Source organism: Amblyomma mixtum, chromosome 7, assembly GCF_055824585.1.
Source record: "Amblyomma mixtum isolate Tamu chromosome 7, ASM5582458v1, whole genome shotgun sequence".
Classification (NCBI taxonomy): Eukaryota; Metazoa; Arthropoda; class Arachnida; order Ixodida; family Ixodidae; genus Amblyomma; species Amblyomma mixtum.
In genome coordinates this window covers 145,238,456-145,253,923 of record NC_143018.1, presented here as the reverse complement: position 1 = coordinate 145,253,923, position 15,468 = coordinate 145,238,456, and the positions used below count along the sequence as shown (strand labels likewise).

Here is a 15,468-nt window from a genome sequence, read left to right as displayed (position 1 = left end):
CGTCCAGATCCGTCACCTGATCAGGACACGGCGAAAAGTCGTGCGTATCCCACGCTGGAATGTTTCCAGTGCAGCTGATATAAACGATGACCAGTAGGTAGCAGGGCAGCAAAGGCTACGCGTTTCGTTTCCTGTTCCCTTATTTAATTATTATGCTCGCTCAGCAGACACTGCAGCTGTATGTGCTTGAGCTTTGCTTTTTACTGTGGCGAAAATGCAAAGGTGAGCAGAAACAGTTATGTGAACGCGGCATGCGTGGGCAATGCATAAATTGATAATGAAGCTATACTGGTGTAAAACACGTTTTTGGGCAAGTTGGTAACATTCTTAAATCATCCTGGCAGCGAAGAGGCACCCACACACACAGTAGTGTTCGTCCGTGTTTTGAGTCTTCCTTCTCTGTGTGTGTGGGTGCCTCTTCGCTGCCGGGATGATTCAAGAAGCTCTAGCGCGTACACAGATATTCCGCCTCTCTCAGATGTATTATAGTTCTAAATAATAACTGGGCGACAATGCGAGCGCGGGAGAACAGCACACCCATAGTTGTCACTTCCTCGCCATTGTGAAAGGTGGACAAGTGTGTATCTTTAGCGCAGTAGCGTTAAGGAGCTCGTGTCGCAGAAAAGCCATCGTCGACGTCGTTGGCCGCGAGCGAAAAAATCTCCCGAGAAGCAACCTAGGAAGCAGATGGGCCACCAAGGTCACGTGAACTTGTCGCATCACAATCAAGAGTGGAATGGATGAGAAAAAGAATTACAATTGTGCTGCCCGGACCGGGTGAGAACTACGAGGTCTGTTAGAAAAGTATCCGACCTTTGGCCGAATAAAAAAAACTGGCATAACTGGAGCGTTAGAAACCTAATCACCTTCAAAGTAGTCTCCTTGGGGCTCCATATACATCTCCCAGCGGTGCTGCCATTGTTGGAAGTATTCCGAAAAGACCCTTTTCGGAATGGAATTTAGCTCTGCTGTCGTTGCAGTCATAATGTGCTTTCTTTTCTGAAATCGCGCTCCTTTCAATGACCTCTGGATTTTAGGAAACAGCCAGAAGTCGTAGGGGGACATATCAGGAGAGTAAGGAGCCTGTTGAACTACAGGAGTCTGGTTTTTCGCCAGAAAAGTCTGAATCAAATGCGAGGAATGTGCAGGAGCAATGCCGCGAGGGATGCGCCAATTTTTTGTTGACCTTAATTCCGGTCTCTTGCGCCGCACAGCACCACGTAGGCGATGGAGGACATTTCTGTAGTACTTTTTAGTCATTCTTTGACCCTGTGGGGTGCGTACTCGTGGTGTGCCACACAGAGGGAGTCAAAAAAGCAGTCAGCATCACTTTGACATTGCTGCGCACTTGTCGGGCCTTCTTTGGTCTTGGTGACCTGGAATGCGTCCTCTGTGACGACTGGGTTTGGTTTCCTGGTCGTACCCGTACACCCAAGACTCGTCACTAGTGATTACGGCGTCGGTGAAGTCAGGGTAACTGTTTGTGGAATCCAGCATCTCCTGTGAGACTTCAACACGAAGCTGCTTTTTCTCCATCGTCAGCAGCTTCGGCACGAATTTCGCCGCAACTCTCTCCATGGCCAAATCTTCGGTGATAATGGAATGTGCAGAAAAATTGCTGATGTTCACCTCTTCCGCAATTTCTCGGATAGTCACACAACAGTCCCGCATCACCACAGCGTTCACTTCGGCAATTGCCTGGTCATTTCGGCATGTTGATGGCCGGCCGGAGCGTGGCTCTCTCTCCACGGATGTGCGGCCTTCTTTAAACCAGTTGCACCACTGCTTAATCTGTGTGCTGCCCATAGCATCATCACCGAAAGCCGTCTGAACATTTCGAATAATTTCCACTTGGCTATCGCCAAGTTTCTGGCAAAATTTGAGGTAGTAGCGCTGTTCCTCTCGCTCCGCCATTTTCCTTGTAACAAAAAACCGACGAGAGCACTGCGCACTCCCTCACTCAAACGCTGCTTCCCAGCGACTGACGCTATCGGCAGGCGGGGAAAAATTCGTGCATGCGCACGAGGGTTCAAGGTCGGCTGCTGTAAGCGCGCTTGTTTCATATCCATCAGGTGTTCGCAAAAAAAAAAAAAAAGTCGGATACTTTTCTAACAGACCTCGTAAATTAGTGACTGGTCGGGATGCGTTGCTCGGGGAGAGCAACCTGAGTCGCACAAGCGCCACCGGTGGCAGCACCTGCCATCGCAGGGCAGTGGTGGATCACTTAACCGCTGCACCACTGAGCCAGTATTGCTGTGAAGACTCCCAGGGACCTATGAATGAGGAGTAGAGAATGGCCCATCTACATATATAAGGATGTGGATGCGTCGCCACGTGGTGCCGGGCGGACAACGAGAAAATACGGCTGCATGCGAGGCGGGCACGTGGCACATCAAAAGGTCGCAGCTCAGAGCCAAAACAGGCATGGCAGTGTGTTGCTGTGCACGTCCTTTTGGAGCCCGGCGTTTTTTCACGTCCAGTTAGCCAGCACCGGCCGGACACCGAGGTCCGGGGCCCGCGCAGGGCTAAACACCGACGCCTTCCGCTCCGTAACTGCCCCCTTATCAACGCATCCTGCCGAATCATTGTGAAGAACCAACAGTCCAAATTTCAAGCATTGCTGATGTCTTTCCGTGCACAGAATATGAGCCCTAAAAAAATGTAAATTTGAACCACCGTGCCTGAAGTGAAGATAAGGATCTTGGGATAACTATATAAAGCGACGTTCGCGCAGTCATTTAGACACCGTGAGTCCTGCAGTAATGTGCAGGCTAACCAGCAAGCAGTTTATGCAGACACTATGTCGACCATTTCGCGGCTGTGACTTCGTCGTGGTTGGTAAAGCACTACCACGCAATTACGCTAGCAGGCGGGTTCGCACGTTACTGTTGCGTGACGGAACTTGTCTTTTCCAAGTTCGAGCAACCATACCGCAAGGGCCGCTTCATGCGACGTCTTCACAGGGACAGACTACTACCAAGTTCGAGCTCTGAATGTGGCACACATCTCGCACATGGCACCGCTGGCAAAGCCGATATCAGGGAGTTCCTGGCATGAGGGTTGAACAGGGAGACGGCCCGAGGACAAAAGAAAGACGGAAAGTAGCGCTCACTTACAACTGGCAATTGATCGAGAACGCATCCTTCAGAATACACGCGGGAATTTCCGAAACATACAGAAAAAAGTACACAGAAGAAAAAAAAGAAAAAAATTAGCTAAACCAGGCAACGGCCCAGTTTCGAAGTTGGCGTAGGCCGGCGGCTGGGTGGCTGCAGTTGCTTCGCGCTGGCGCTTTCTACCTGCTACGCTATTGCTACATGCCGCGCTATTTGATGAAAGCACTTGTGCGCTCTCCGCAGGCGGGCGGTTTTGTAACGGAAAGAGAAATAGACCCAAACTGGTTGAGCCACAGCGGTGAGGCTGTGTTTTCTAAATTCTAAAACCTAATATGTCTTAATTCTCACGGCCACCAACAAATGTGTAATGTCGCTCTATCGGTAAAAGTTAAAAGTTAAAAGGATCTAGATGATCATTTTACTACTTTACGTGATTCGCCTGTTTTCTGACGTTCGACAACAGTGGTCCGACAACAGTGGTACGAAAAGCTCCTCTTTACATCCAGAATAATTAAACAAAATTAGGCTTCCCTAAAACACCTAGTAGAGCTCTCATACCACCACCTTTAAGGATTCCTTAGCGCAACGGCAGCATTTCGGATGCATTTCGGACGCATTACGGCAGCGCGACTGCAACACGCTGCCAGCGTTGCCTCCGCGAAAGTCACAACATGTGTTGATACGCCGCGCACAGATGGCGCGGTGCGACATCCAACCATGAACCTCAAGCAAAGTGTCAAATAAAATGTAGAGCTCACCGAACACTACGATGCAGCCGCGGAAGGCCTGGCAGAGTCCCCTGAGCACCTTGGGGGCCACGCAGCTGCCGCCAATGTACACCGCCTGCACGCTGCTCACGTCAAGCGAGGGCGGCACGCCGCGCTGGGCGATCAGCTGCCCGTGTGTCGGGTACAGTATCAGCGTGGTCACCTGCGTTGGCAGCATAGCGTCCTGACAGTGCCAGAGCAAATGGTCCGAGAAAGCCGCATTTGTTTATACTGCCTAAGAAATCAATCTCGCGACAAACCTGCGACAGGCACCCTTGACTTGCGACAGAACCACGACATGATCCTCTGTCGCACGACACGACACACTACACAAGCCTCCTTCGCACGACACAAAGCACGACAAGAACGCTTGTCGCGCGACACAAATTTGTGTCGCACGACAGATGTGCGACAGAAAAGCCTGTGCTTTTTGATCGGGAAGACTTTCTCCTTGAAGGTGAACACCGATCAAAGAAGAAACTTTTGCTCTTTAATCGTTGCTGCTCTTCAGCTTCGGATCCATCCCCGCCAGATTGGCTCCCGTCCAACCCTCCGCTTCAGTTGTTCTCCTTGTGTCAGGTATGCAGTATCAGGATGGTCATCTGCGTCAGGACAGCGTCCGAGCGTACGGTCGCAGCAAAGCCGGTTTTGTTAACTCAATTGTGCTTTTTTATGTTGTTGCTTCTGTTTGCAGACGACTTCGCTTTGCTGACTGCGTTTCTCGTCTGCAAATATCGTGAAAGAGTCATTGAAGAGTCGAAGTCTTCAGTAGCAACCCATCGCCCAGGCGTCGACGAGTGCCCCACTACTGGACTAGTTGCCCGTCAAGCCGGTGGTACGGGAGGTAATTACTTCATGCTGGGAGAAGGAAAAAGGGCTAGTGGGCCGACTATATGGCTAAAGTAAGCGACAGTGTTTGAGGACAGCCCTGTATGTTATTGATGTAGCCATAGAGATGGAGGCGCGACCGGATTAAGAGTACGTTGACTCTTATCAATTTTTCAGCCGTTTCATGAGGGATGAATTACGTAATATTTATTCCCAGTTCGCTAATTACTGCCCGCTCTTTTGCTCTGCTGCTCTGTATGTCGCGAGGTTTGAGGGAATTTTTGTTGCGTATCAAATTCTTGTCAGCGCATGTGTCTGTCTTTTCTTCAGTCCCGTCCGTCAGCGCTGTCAGCTCCATATATCTGCGTTGGAGGACTGATGCAAATTCCTAGGCTATCTCGAGTGACGCGGTTTTCCCGTGTGCCGCAAGCACGTCAGATGCAACCTCCTTATTTGTGATGTCATTCTTGTGTTGTCTCACGTTACACGTTCCCGCTCTCACTTATGTTACAATAGTTGCCGTCTGCGCAGGTCATGCCACCAACGAATATTGTACCCATCCCTTATGTAATGCCCCTCGCCGGGCCTTTAAGGAAAATTAATGAAATGAAATAGACGGCGCCATGAAACTTCTTCAGTCTGTCCTTAACGTCACCAACTCCTGCCTCAGTTTGCACGTTGGGATGTGAGCGACGTGCGCATTGCAAGTGTGCAGAGCGCGCGCCAAAGAGACGCTCGCGCCCGGCACACGTTAAAGAACCCCAGGTGGTCGAAATTTCCGGAGCCCTCCACTACGGCGTCTCTCATAGCCTTAGTCGCTTTGGGACGTTAAACCCCATAAACTAACTAACTAACTGCATTCCGGCGAACAGTAAAACAGCGAGAATCGTTTCTAAAGAAACTTTTTATTTGCGCTGACTTGCGCCTGCAAAGAACTGAATGACTCGGCGGCGGCGTAGCACCAGGCGAGCTCGGCGGTCGTCGAACAGAATGCTCGCTGCTCTCGTTCCAGCTCTTTTTAAAGCTGATTACGAACTGATAGCGAACACGATCAATCGAGATAAATTTAGGCGCGTCTTGTATTACAAACAAAGCGATAAAGCGGCGTGCTAACAACTTTGAATAATGAACAAACACTGCAAACATTCTCGGCAATCAGGCAGGTCCTTTTAGATCATGAATGGCAGTTTAACGGTATCCCTCGCGAGAAGTACACACAACCGCTGTATCTTACAGATACCTATTTCGTGGAAACGTGGAGGCTATGGAAAGAGTTCATCCGAAATGGTGGATAATGCAGCGAACTGTGTAAATGAAAATGATGGGTGTAACTGTAACAGATACGAAGAGGATGACAGGAACAAACGCGGGTGAATTACATTCTAGTCGGAATCAAGACGAAGAAATGAGCTTTGGCAGGGTAGAGAAGTTGCGAAAGCAAGTTAACAGATGGTCCTTAAGGGTAGCCGAATGTACTCCAACAGAGCGCAAGCGTATGAGGTAGCCGCAGAGAGTTAGGTGGGCGGATAAGATATTAAGACTTCTGCGGGGATAGGGAGGCGGCGGCTTGCACAGGACGGGTTCAATATGACTGATATGGGAAAGGCTTTGTCCTGCAGAGGGCGTAGTAAGGCTGACGATGGCGATGAGTCCACAGTAAACTACTAAACTGCTTAGCTTGAGAGTTTCAATGGTGTTATTTATTTATGTATTTATTTATTTATTTATTTATTTATTGGTACATACTGTCAATCCCATATGGGATTATAACAGGAAGGGCATAAGTTGAACAGTCTAAATAAGTAAGCACAATAAGGCAAGGAAGCATAACACAAAGGTAAACACTCAGCGTTGTGAGGGCAAGGCGTTTAACAAGAACTCAAGAATAGTAGTAAAGGGGTATAAACTTTCAAATGAACGGAACAGAGAACAGTAATCATGGAACAGAGAACAGACACTGGAAGCCAATGAATCAATATTTTAAAATAATAGGCAAAAATGGAAGGTAATGCAACGGAAGAACATGTAGAAATGCGCACACAATGAACACGATCGGTGCCTAACTGGAAGGCGGGTACATACGCAAAAGTACGTAAAGTATTTATTCCGTACCCAGTTGGTGTTCGACGAGGGCTACAAAGGTGTTTAATGATGAGGTGTTTAAGGTGGTCTTAATAACAAGAATTCTTCCACATTCAATAAAAATGCCATTAATCTTGCAAAACTGAAATCACAGGGGGAGGGCAAATGTTAAGACCAGAGAGCGGATACGAAAGGTTTGTAGGGAAATTTGGATCTTCCTGCAGGATTGGCGACTGGCAACGTTCTTTTCCATGCCCTTACTCACCCTGTACTTAGGGATGGGCGCAAGCACTGACGTGAGGTCCGTAGGGGCGGCCAGCACCACCTCGACGTGGTGGGTGAGCATGGTGAAGAGTAGCCAGAGGGGCGAGGCGTGCATCAGCGGCAAGTAGGCGAGGTACACCGACCCCTTGTGGAATCCCTGGTTCTTGTAGCTGCATGCGACACCATCAGAGCACCGTTAATGACGTTGCAAGAGAACCAAGACAGATTGAGAGGATGGGGGTCGGTTGTGGGCAATACAATCAAAAAGGTGTCAGTTCGTCTTCACGGCACTGCTCGTCAGTGCTTCTCAGGCGTCGACACAGAGCTTTCGGCTTCTGTACCAGTGAACACAGAGGCTACAGTCCTAATATCTTGGCCTTGCAGAGCGTTGTGAATTGAACCGCGCTGGCAGATAACGGACTTCGAGAACACGGAAGATACACAAGTTCATCTTGTCCTCGTCCGTTGCCTGCAAGCAATGTTCTTCTCAGAAAGAGTGTTAACTAACTCGTTCTGCATCATACGATGCTTCATGAGCGGGTGGGTGTTAATGTCCCTTTTTTTGCTGTGCGTTAGTAAATTTGCACGTGTTCCTATTCCTTTATCCTCTCGTTAGGAGAAGGAGTTTTGTGCCTGATTTCCCAAGATAATTCCGTACGTCAGCGAAATTATGAACTTATCTCCTTAGGAAGGAATCAGAAAGAATCTAATCTACTTGTGCTGAGCCATACAGCACCGGAAACAGCTGGAACGGGGTGTTGGCAGTTGCTGTCCTGCACGGCTTTTCTTTCTTTATTTTTGTATAACTGCGTTCTAAATTGATAAACACTAAGGTGTCAGTAAGAGTGACTGCGCCTGCATCGAAATCCGGATGGATACCATCACATTTGAGTACGAAGAGTTCAATTGTCTCGACAGATATACCACACACTGCACATGTGTCATCATGTTAGTTAAATTTCTTTTTGTAGCAGCGCGTTGTAAGACACCCTGACCTAGCCTCCAAGAGTAGGGCACTGCCTCTTGAGTTATAATAGAACAATTTCTTTTTGATCTGCCCTTTACAGTATCGTCATAGTTCTACACTATACTCCTTTTTCATTGAAATAGTGCAATTTTCACCTCTTGCGCTTTTAACCTGTCGTTTAATGCTCTTTCTTTCTCTTCTCTTGTGTCCAGCATAATTACTAGTTAGTTTCCTAGTTTTTTTTTCCGCCATTGTGTGTCAACTCCCTTTCTGTATAAGTATTTAAATATCTTAGCTGCCCATCTCTTATCGTCCAATTGCTTCAGGCGTTCTTCATATAGCATTTTACTTTGAGATTCACGTGCTTCTAACGATGCCCAACCGATATCAACCTGTAGTGCCTCGTTTGTGGTTTTGCCGTGGGCACCTAGTGCTAATCTTCCAACAGCTCTCTGATTTGCGTCTAATCTCGACTGAACTTCTGCTTAAGCACAGAACCGCATTCCCGAAAGCAAGCCCCGACATAATTATTCCTTTCCAAATACCTCTCAGTACTTCAGTTTCTTGTACACCCATAATGCCCTATGTTTCATTATCCCAGCATCTCGTCCTCCGTTTGGCTTAAGAGTCTGTTCGGGCTTTTCCGTGTTTATCTGCCCTTCGTTTATCCATATCCCAAGGTATTTGTATTGGGCACTCTGGATATTTCGTGGCCTTGTATTGCAAGCACCTCACCAGTTGTGTCCTTAAAAATGATCACACCTGACTTCGGTGCGCTATAACTACAACCAAGAGTGTCTCTTTCGTCTCCGCAACAATTATCCAGAGTTTGCAAATCTTCCTAGCTATCTTCCCACAGTTAAACATCGTCCGCATTCGTTAAACCCGGGAGCCGTTGCTCAACGACATTTTCGTGCAATCTGTACGAGAGATTGTAACGCAGATTACTTCCTTGCAGCCTTTTTTACATATTTATCTCATTAAGCATGGAGAGCAGTGGTGATGTACGACAACCTTGAGTTATCTCTTCCCAAGTAATTTGAACTTTATTATCTCGGTATATTTCCTGTACAAAATCAGTTATCTCATGACCGATACCATCACCTTTTGATATGTTCCACATGAGTTCTCTGTTCGCGTTGTCGTATGCACTGCTTATGTCCAGGAAGGCTAAATACAGAGGTCTGTCTTCCGCCTTAGCTATTTCTTTGGATTGGGTAAGCACAAACCGGCTATCATCTAAGCCCCTACCCCTTTTGAATCCGTTCTGAAGTTCTTCGATTATAGTATAGCTTTCTGCCCATGACTGCATATTTAATTTCGCCGCCTGCATTGCCAGAGAGATGTTAACAGATGTTAATATCTGTCAACATAACATACAAGATGTTATTGTAATCGGTCGGAAGGACTTTATGTCCATATTATCTCCTTTCTCTTTAAAAATCCAATTCATTTTACTCTGTCTCCAGCTGTGCGGAATTTGCGTATCAGTTATGACTGTCTCCAATGCTTTTATCAGGTTTCCTTGCTTCTTGGGCTAAGTTCATTTATCAGCTTGATTGGAATTTTGTCTATTCCGGCGGATGTGGCTTTAGGAATATTTGCTTCCGCCTTTTTCCAGTTAAGACTAATCAGTTCTAAGCTGTTCTCTATTGTGCTGTTCGGTGTTGCTCCCTCATTTGGCGAGATTACCCCATCGTCTTTCTTAAATGACGCAGAATAACTGGCGTAGTGTAGGTCACAGCGTCGCCTAAACATGTTCCCTCAACATCTTGGCTCTGTTCCTGCTTTCTTCGATTGGTTGTACCCAATCAGCTTATATTGTTGCAGAATTTTCTTGGTCCCCCTTTGTTTGCTTCGCGAACTTAAGCCAGCCAGTGATCATAGGACTGTTTTATTTTAGCCTGGACGAGGACCTGCACTTGGTGTTTATTTTAGCGCTAAGATTCCCATTTTCGGCCTATTTCCTCTTCAGATGACTGCGCCCTCTTTGCGTCTCTGTGCTCCATTGAAAGCACCCGTCGTTATTCGATGGCCTCCTTAATTTCCCTATTCCACTGACTTCGTGGCTTCCTCTTTTCCCTACCACGATTAACTCATTTTACTTGTTTCATTTTTGTACTGATGAGTAGATTTTACTGATTATATTCCCACTTTTCCATGCGGCGCTTCACTATTGCTTTCTCTACGTCGGCTGCTATATGCGCTATTTTTATGTAGTTCTCTTTTGACTTCTCTGCATTCCTCAGCGTAATGAATTAACAGCGCGATCTTGCTGCTGCGCGAAGTGTCACGGCACCTTCTATGCTTAATAAGACTTGGAGCGCCATCTCATTCTAAGCAAAGAAAATATGGTGGAAAAATGCTCTAGTAACAGCTCTCCCCGTAGTGAGACACGCGTAGCAGCAACCTATTCTTTCAAAGGGTTACCGCATGCAATAATATTCCGCGTGCAGAAAAGTAAAGGATAAAGTGGCATATTGCTTAAAAAGCCTGCACCCGAGTTGAAAGACACAATTTAAGAGGAGAAAGCACCAAATGCCTGCGACCGGCGCGAGCGACCTCTTAACATGAGAGTAGACAGGTGGGAGGGGACAGCTTTCTGTGGCGGGCGGTAGATGGCACAGCGAAAAGGTGCCTGCTAAAGGCCCTGGAGCTTTAGTGCCTGATAAGCCCACTTAAACAAACATAAAAACTGCCAAACATGGTGGCAACTGCCACCACCTCATTTAAAAGGGGACGCTCCAATCTTCCATCCATATCATCCATCCACGTTAGAGTGCCTCGATGTCAGCGCCGCCGTGCGGGATGGTGACGCCCTTTGGCATACGTCGCGCCGGCACCCTCTCCGGGGCCACCATCTTTTGGCAAGTCATTTTGCCGGTGCTGTGAAGTATGAGAAGGTGTTGTAGTGTGCGAGGAGGTGGGTCGGGAAAGTAGTGTAAAGAAATCGCAGGTACGAAGCAATAATGAAGATGAAGATCATAAAGAGAATGAAGAAATCAATATAAAATAAAACTTCCAAAATTTATCAGACCTCCCACAACAAAGATGCCACACATTCACGTGCATTTTAAAAGCTGCAGTTCTAAAGAAAACATGCAGGCTTTTTTTGCCCAGAACTATGCAAGTCTGCAATCGTTTAACATCTCGTGTGTTCGTCTTGACTTTACCCCAAAAGAGAAACGTTTTGACTGTTGTTGACCATCTAGCTACTACGCTATGCGTTTCGTCCTCCTCTATTTGTCCTTTACTGCCTCTGGTATCGACACCTGTTCAGTGAAATAACTGTCCTACTATTTTTTGAAATATAGTTAAGAAAATAAATGCCCTCAAAATATAAACCGTCAAATAGCGTGCAGCTCACATATTAAAAACGCATTTTGTTCCCCTCCACATGTAGACCATTGTTAGGTAAATGTACGGATGCCCAGTGTGATCATGTTACCGCATTCAATCTTTCGAACTTGGCGGCAGCGATGTCACATCAGCCACTAAGCCTAATCAATCAGTTTCACACACCAATATCGTTTGCGGTATGCAACGCAAACGTCATAATCAAGAATAATAACCAGACAAACGTGTGAAACAAAGAACGGGAAGGGTGTTAGAGGTATTTTCATACTTTACTTTAAGCTGTGCTTTTATTAAGATATTATTACGTGTCCTTACTTTATCTTTAGTTTCGTCCCATTATAATTTTTGCTTGCTTCAGGTGTAGGTGTTACAGGAAGAAATAAAAAAAATTGAGGGAAGCAAGCTCAAAAAGAAAATACACAGCATTAGAAGCCTGAAAGATCTGAAAGATGGCATTGCCTAAACTCGCCGAAGACCAACCATTTTTGCCTCGGAGACTAATTACAAAGAGACATCAGCTGCAATTATTGTGTCCACGCTTACTGATCGACCGCCGTTAGGACCATGTGCTGCCACCACTACCAGTGTATATAAAAAAGGGGGGTAATGCGCTGGGTTCACCAAGTGATGTTTCTTGATAATACCTAGTAGTTTTTGAACTGCTTCTCTGTAGACGGTAGCAAAATTCTTGGTTTCTCTAATATGTCACAAGTTCTTCGCAATGCTCCAGTGAAAAAACGAGAATCGATATAAACTGCTTAAAAAGCCATAGATTTAACAGCTCCTAAGTGTCCAAACGAACAAAGAAATACGGTAGATTTGCGTTATGAGGCTAAAGGTAAATTACGTGAGCTAGAACTTCGGTTTTAATTTTGGTTTCGGAGTTCGCATTTATGGTTCACGGATGGTAGGTGTTCTGATAGCGTTATTATTGCGGGCTTTGCGTAATTGCGTGCATAGCGAAATAGCGGGTTCAGAGTGCGCATGCGCAGAACGCTAACGGGGAAACAGCGTTAGCGTACGCACGCAATTTTCAGAAGTCAGCGTTGCGGCTTTTGCGCCCTTAGCGTGACAACAAGGCGGCGTCCTTCCAAGCGAGAGCCGCCCGCTTCAGCCGATTCAGCAGTCCTTGAGATTCCAGTCGGCATGTTTACCGGCAACTACTGGTGTTGTTGCTTTTCGCTATGACTTACCTTGCTTCGACGATAAAATTTATAAGCTGTAATTAAGCCCAGTTTTTGAGGTACGCTCTCGATTGTGGAGCGCTAAGGCCTAATGGGACCTCAAGCTGCACTGCTACCGTCTGCAACTGCCCAGAACATAACAAAACGTCGGAAAGGAAACAAAAATACATTTCTAGCTTTATTGCGGTGTTCCATGTACTTATATGATGTAACACAACAAGTTATAATAAATTTGCAAAAGTTTTTTGAACATTAGACGCCATGTGATGGAAAATATTCTTGCTCGATCGGTTTGTAGTTAACATTGCCTTGAGTAGATGGCGTCACTGCTATAGATTTTTTTATTTCTCTTTATTTCAACCTGTGGGTTAATTTTGAGGAAAACACAGCGCACTCCTAAGACACGGACAAAGAAAGGCAAGACGATACAGCGTTGTATTTTTCCTCAAGATGAACTACCAACTAGCCCGCTCTTCCACCCTTGGGTTAATTTACCGGCGAAAATAAGTGCTGCTGTATTAATTGGCTTAAACGGCTCTTAAATATTTTATTTTAGCAAGTTAGCGACAGTGGCGACCATTTTAGAAGGATCCTTCTCCACCATGTAAAGCAGATCGCGTTTAACGTTCCCAGAACGCTATACTAAAACTGTCGTTGGGGATAAGTCGCTTGCGGCACGCTAACGTAATTTTCCTTGGGTGGGCTATCACGCTAACGCTATAATAAAGCTCTCTAATTTGTCAATGCGCATATGTGAGAAATTTGTCCACTCACAGATCCCTGGAGACCTCATACAGCTCCCGGCGCTGTGGTGCAGCGTTTAAGTGACAGGCCACCACCGTGCTGTCGTCGTTGGGGCTTTTTTGAACCAGGCTGCTCTCTCTGAGCAAACTCTCAGGACGAATCAGTAAGTCAACTGCCGCATGCAACGATGGTCAGTTTGCCCGATGGGTATGTGTGTGTGCTCAGAGGACGGTAATCGGGGTCCTATGATCATTTCGTGCCTCAGTGAAATTTTAAGGCGAAAGACTTTGATGCCTCATACTGTCGGGAACAAGACGTGTTAGGAAACGTGTCCGCGTTTCGGATGCATGCACGATAATGAGAAAAGAAGGAATAAAAACCTCAGGCTGAAATTTTGTTTGCAGTATTACTTATTTCTTTTTACTAAGGTCGGACGAAACTTGTACTTCAGGAATGAGGAGCTAATTTTTAATTAGGCGTTAAAATCATCAAGAATTCGAAAAATCCCAGAAAGGCGAACTTTGACGAAGATTTAAAGCAAAGTGTCATCTCGGATTTCTAATATTATTTCCTTAAAAGACCTTTAGTACTTGGTTATTCTAGGCCAAGAAAAAAGTTGCATTATATTGTTTTAAACCATAAAAGTAAAGGCCTAACACACGCTGTTATAAATCTCATTTCAAACACTCCGATCATCCCTTCAGTGTGCTTGCACACCTTAAAGTAAACAGTAGCTGCCGGGACACAAGACTCAGGCAAGTTTGGTTTACCCCAACACCAAGAGGTTACTGTATAGACCAATTCTTATGGCACAACCTGCCAGTTCTGCTAAACAGATTAAGCCAAGACAATTTTGATATAACCTCTAAACCGAAATTCATAATTCGGGATTACTGTCGGGAAAACTTTTTTCTTTGAGTCTTCTGTTTTACGTTTTTGAATTAATTGCTTGCGCCATAATTTTCATTACTTGCGCCTTTATTTTATTCATTATGTTATCCCTCTTTCTTCTCCTCACTTCACATACTTCTCACACTTCACATATGTATGTGCACCTGTAGGCACATGTCTATGTCTACTGGAGTCTATAAATTGCTCAATTGTTTACATTTTCAGGAGTAACAAATGTATTTAGCTTTGGTTATATATTATTTTGCCGTATATATCGTAGTATGTAAATTTATGAAATGGTGTATAATCATTGTGGTCCTTATTAAGTAATACCATGCAATACTATGTATGCTTCGTATTCCTCCTGTGCTGTCAGTTATTTAAAGGAGCCAGGACGTATTGTCAAGCTGTTGCCACTGCTTTTAGTCCCGGCAGCTCCTTTGTAAGAAAGGAAATAAACTCCAACTTGAACTTCAACCATATGTCGTTCAGTTATCATTACTGAATATTCTTTTGAAAAGGACAACGGTCAGTACTTTCACTTAGAACTGTATTGATGTTGTTGCATTGTAGTTCGGATATTAGCAACATCTCAGAAAACGCCTCGTAACCACTGTTTCCGTGTTAGCGCAGTTTTATAAACGTTCATCATTAATATAATTCGTCCGTTTCACGTAATCTCCCAAAATATGGCTAACAACCAGCAAAGGCAAATAATCCGGCGTTCCTAATTTGCATCTTGTGATGTTATTTTATTGTTTGTCAGTCGTGAGTATTCTTGTTCTTAAAGTTTTGTTTATTGCTCTTGAGGATTTTTATAGGACCGCTGATTCCCCACAGAAATTATTTGTGTTTTAAGACGGGCGGCTTTTTCGAATGTAAATATCATTTTTCCACATGTGAAAAGCTATGGAATCATATTTGCTAGCGCTTAGTGAACGCACGAGACAAGAACACAAATACACAGGACAGACGCTAGACGCTAGCGTCTGTCCTGTATATTTGCGTTCTTGTCTCGTGTGTTCACTAAGCGCTAGCAAATATGATTCCAAACGCTTTTCAACTAGCCCAAGTTTCCGATTTGAAAAGCTATGGGGCTGTCAAGATAAGGCGGTATGCTGATGAGTATCTAACCTATTCAAATCGATCGGTGGGAACCAGTTCACAACACCGGAAGGCATCAATTGCCTGTTTAGGTCGAAACTGGCAGGCCTCTCATCAGTCTCAGAACTACATGTAAGCAACAAACTTATGTTCCTTGACACAGC

At 45.5% G+C, this 15,468-nt stretch overlaps 1 protein-coding gene across 1 annotated transcript in view; it reads right to left on the bottom strand.

Moving 5' to 3' along the window:
• The window catches only part of LOC149337781 (putative 4-coumarate--CoA ligase 1), a 91,366-nt gene that overhangs the window by 23,895 nt on the left and 52,003 nt on the right, over positions 1-15,468 (bottom strand). Inside the window, exons 6-7 of the mRNA XM_089554520.1 lie at positions 7,059-7,227; positions 3,875-4,046 (exon numbers count right to left, since the gene is read on the bottom strand). Of these exons, the coding sequence (XP_089410646.1) occupies positions 3,875-4,046; positions 7,059-7,227 (341 nt within the window). The remainder of the gene's footprint in view (positions 1-3,874; positions 4,047-7,058; positions 7,228-15,468) is intronic.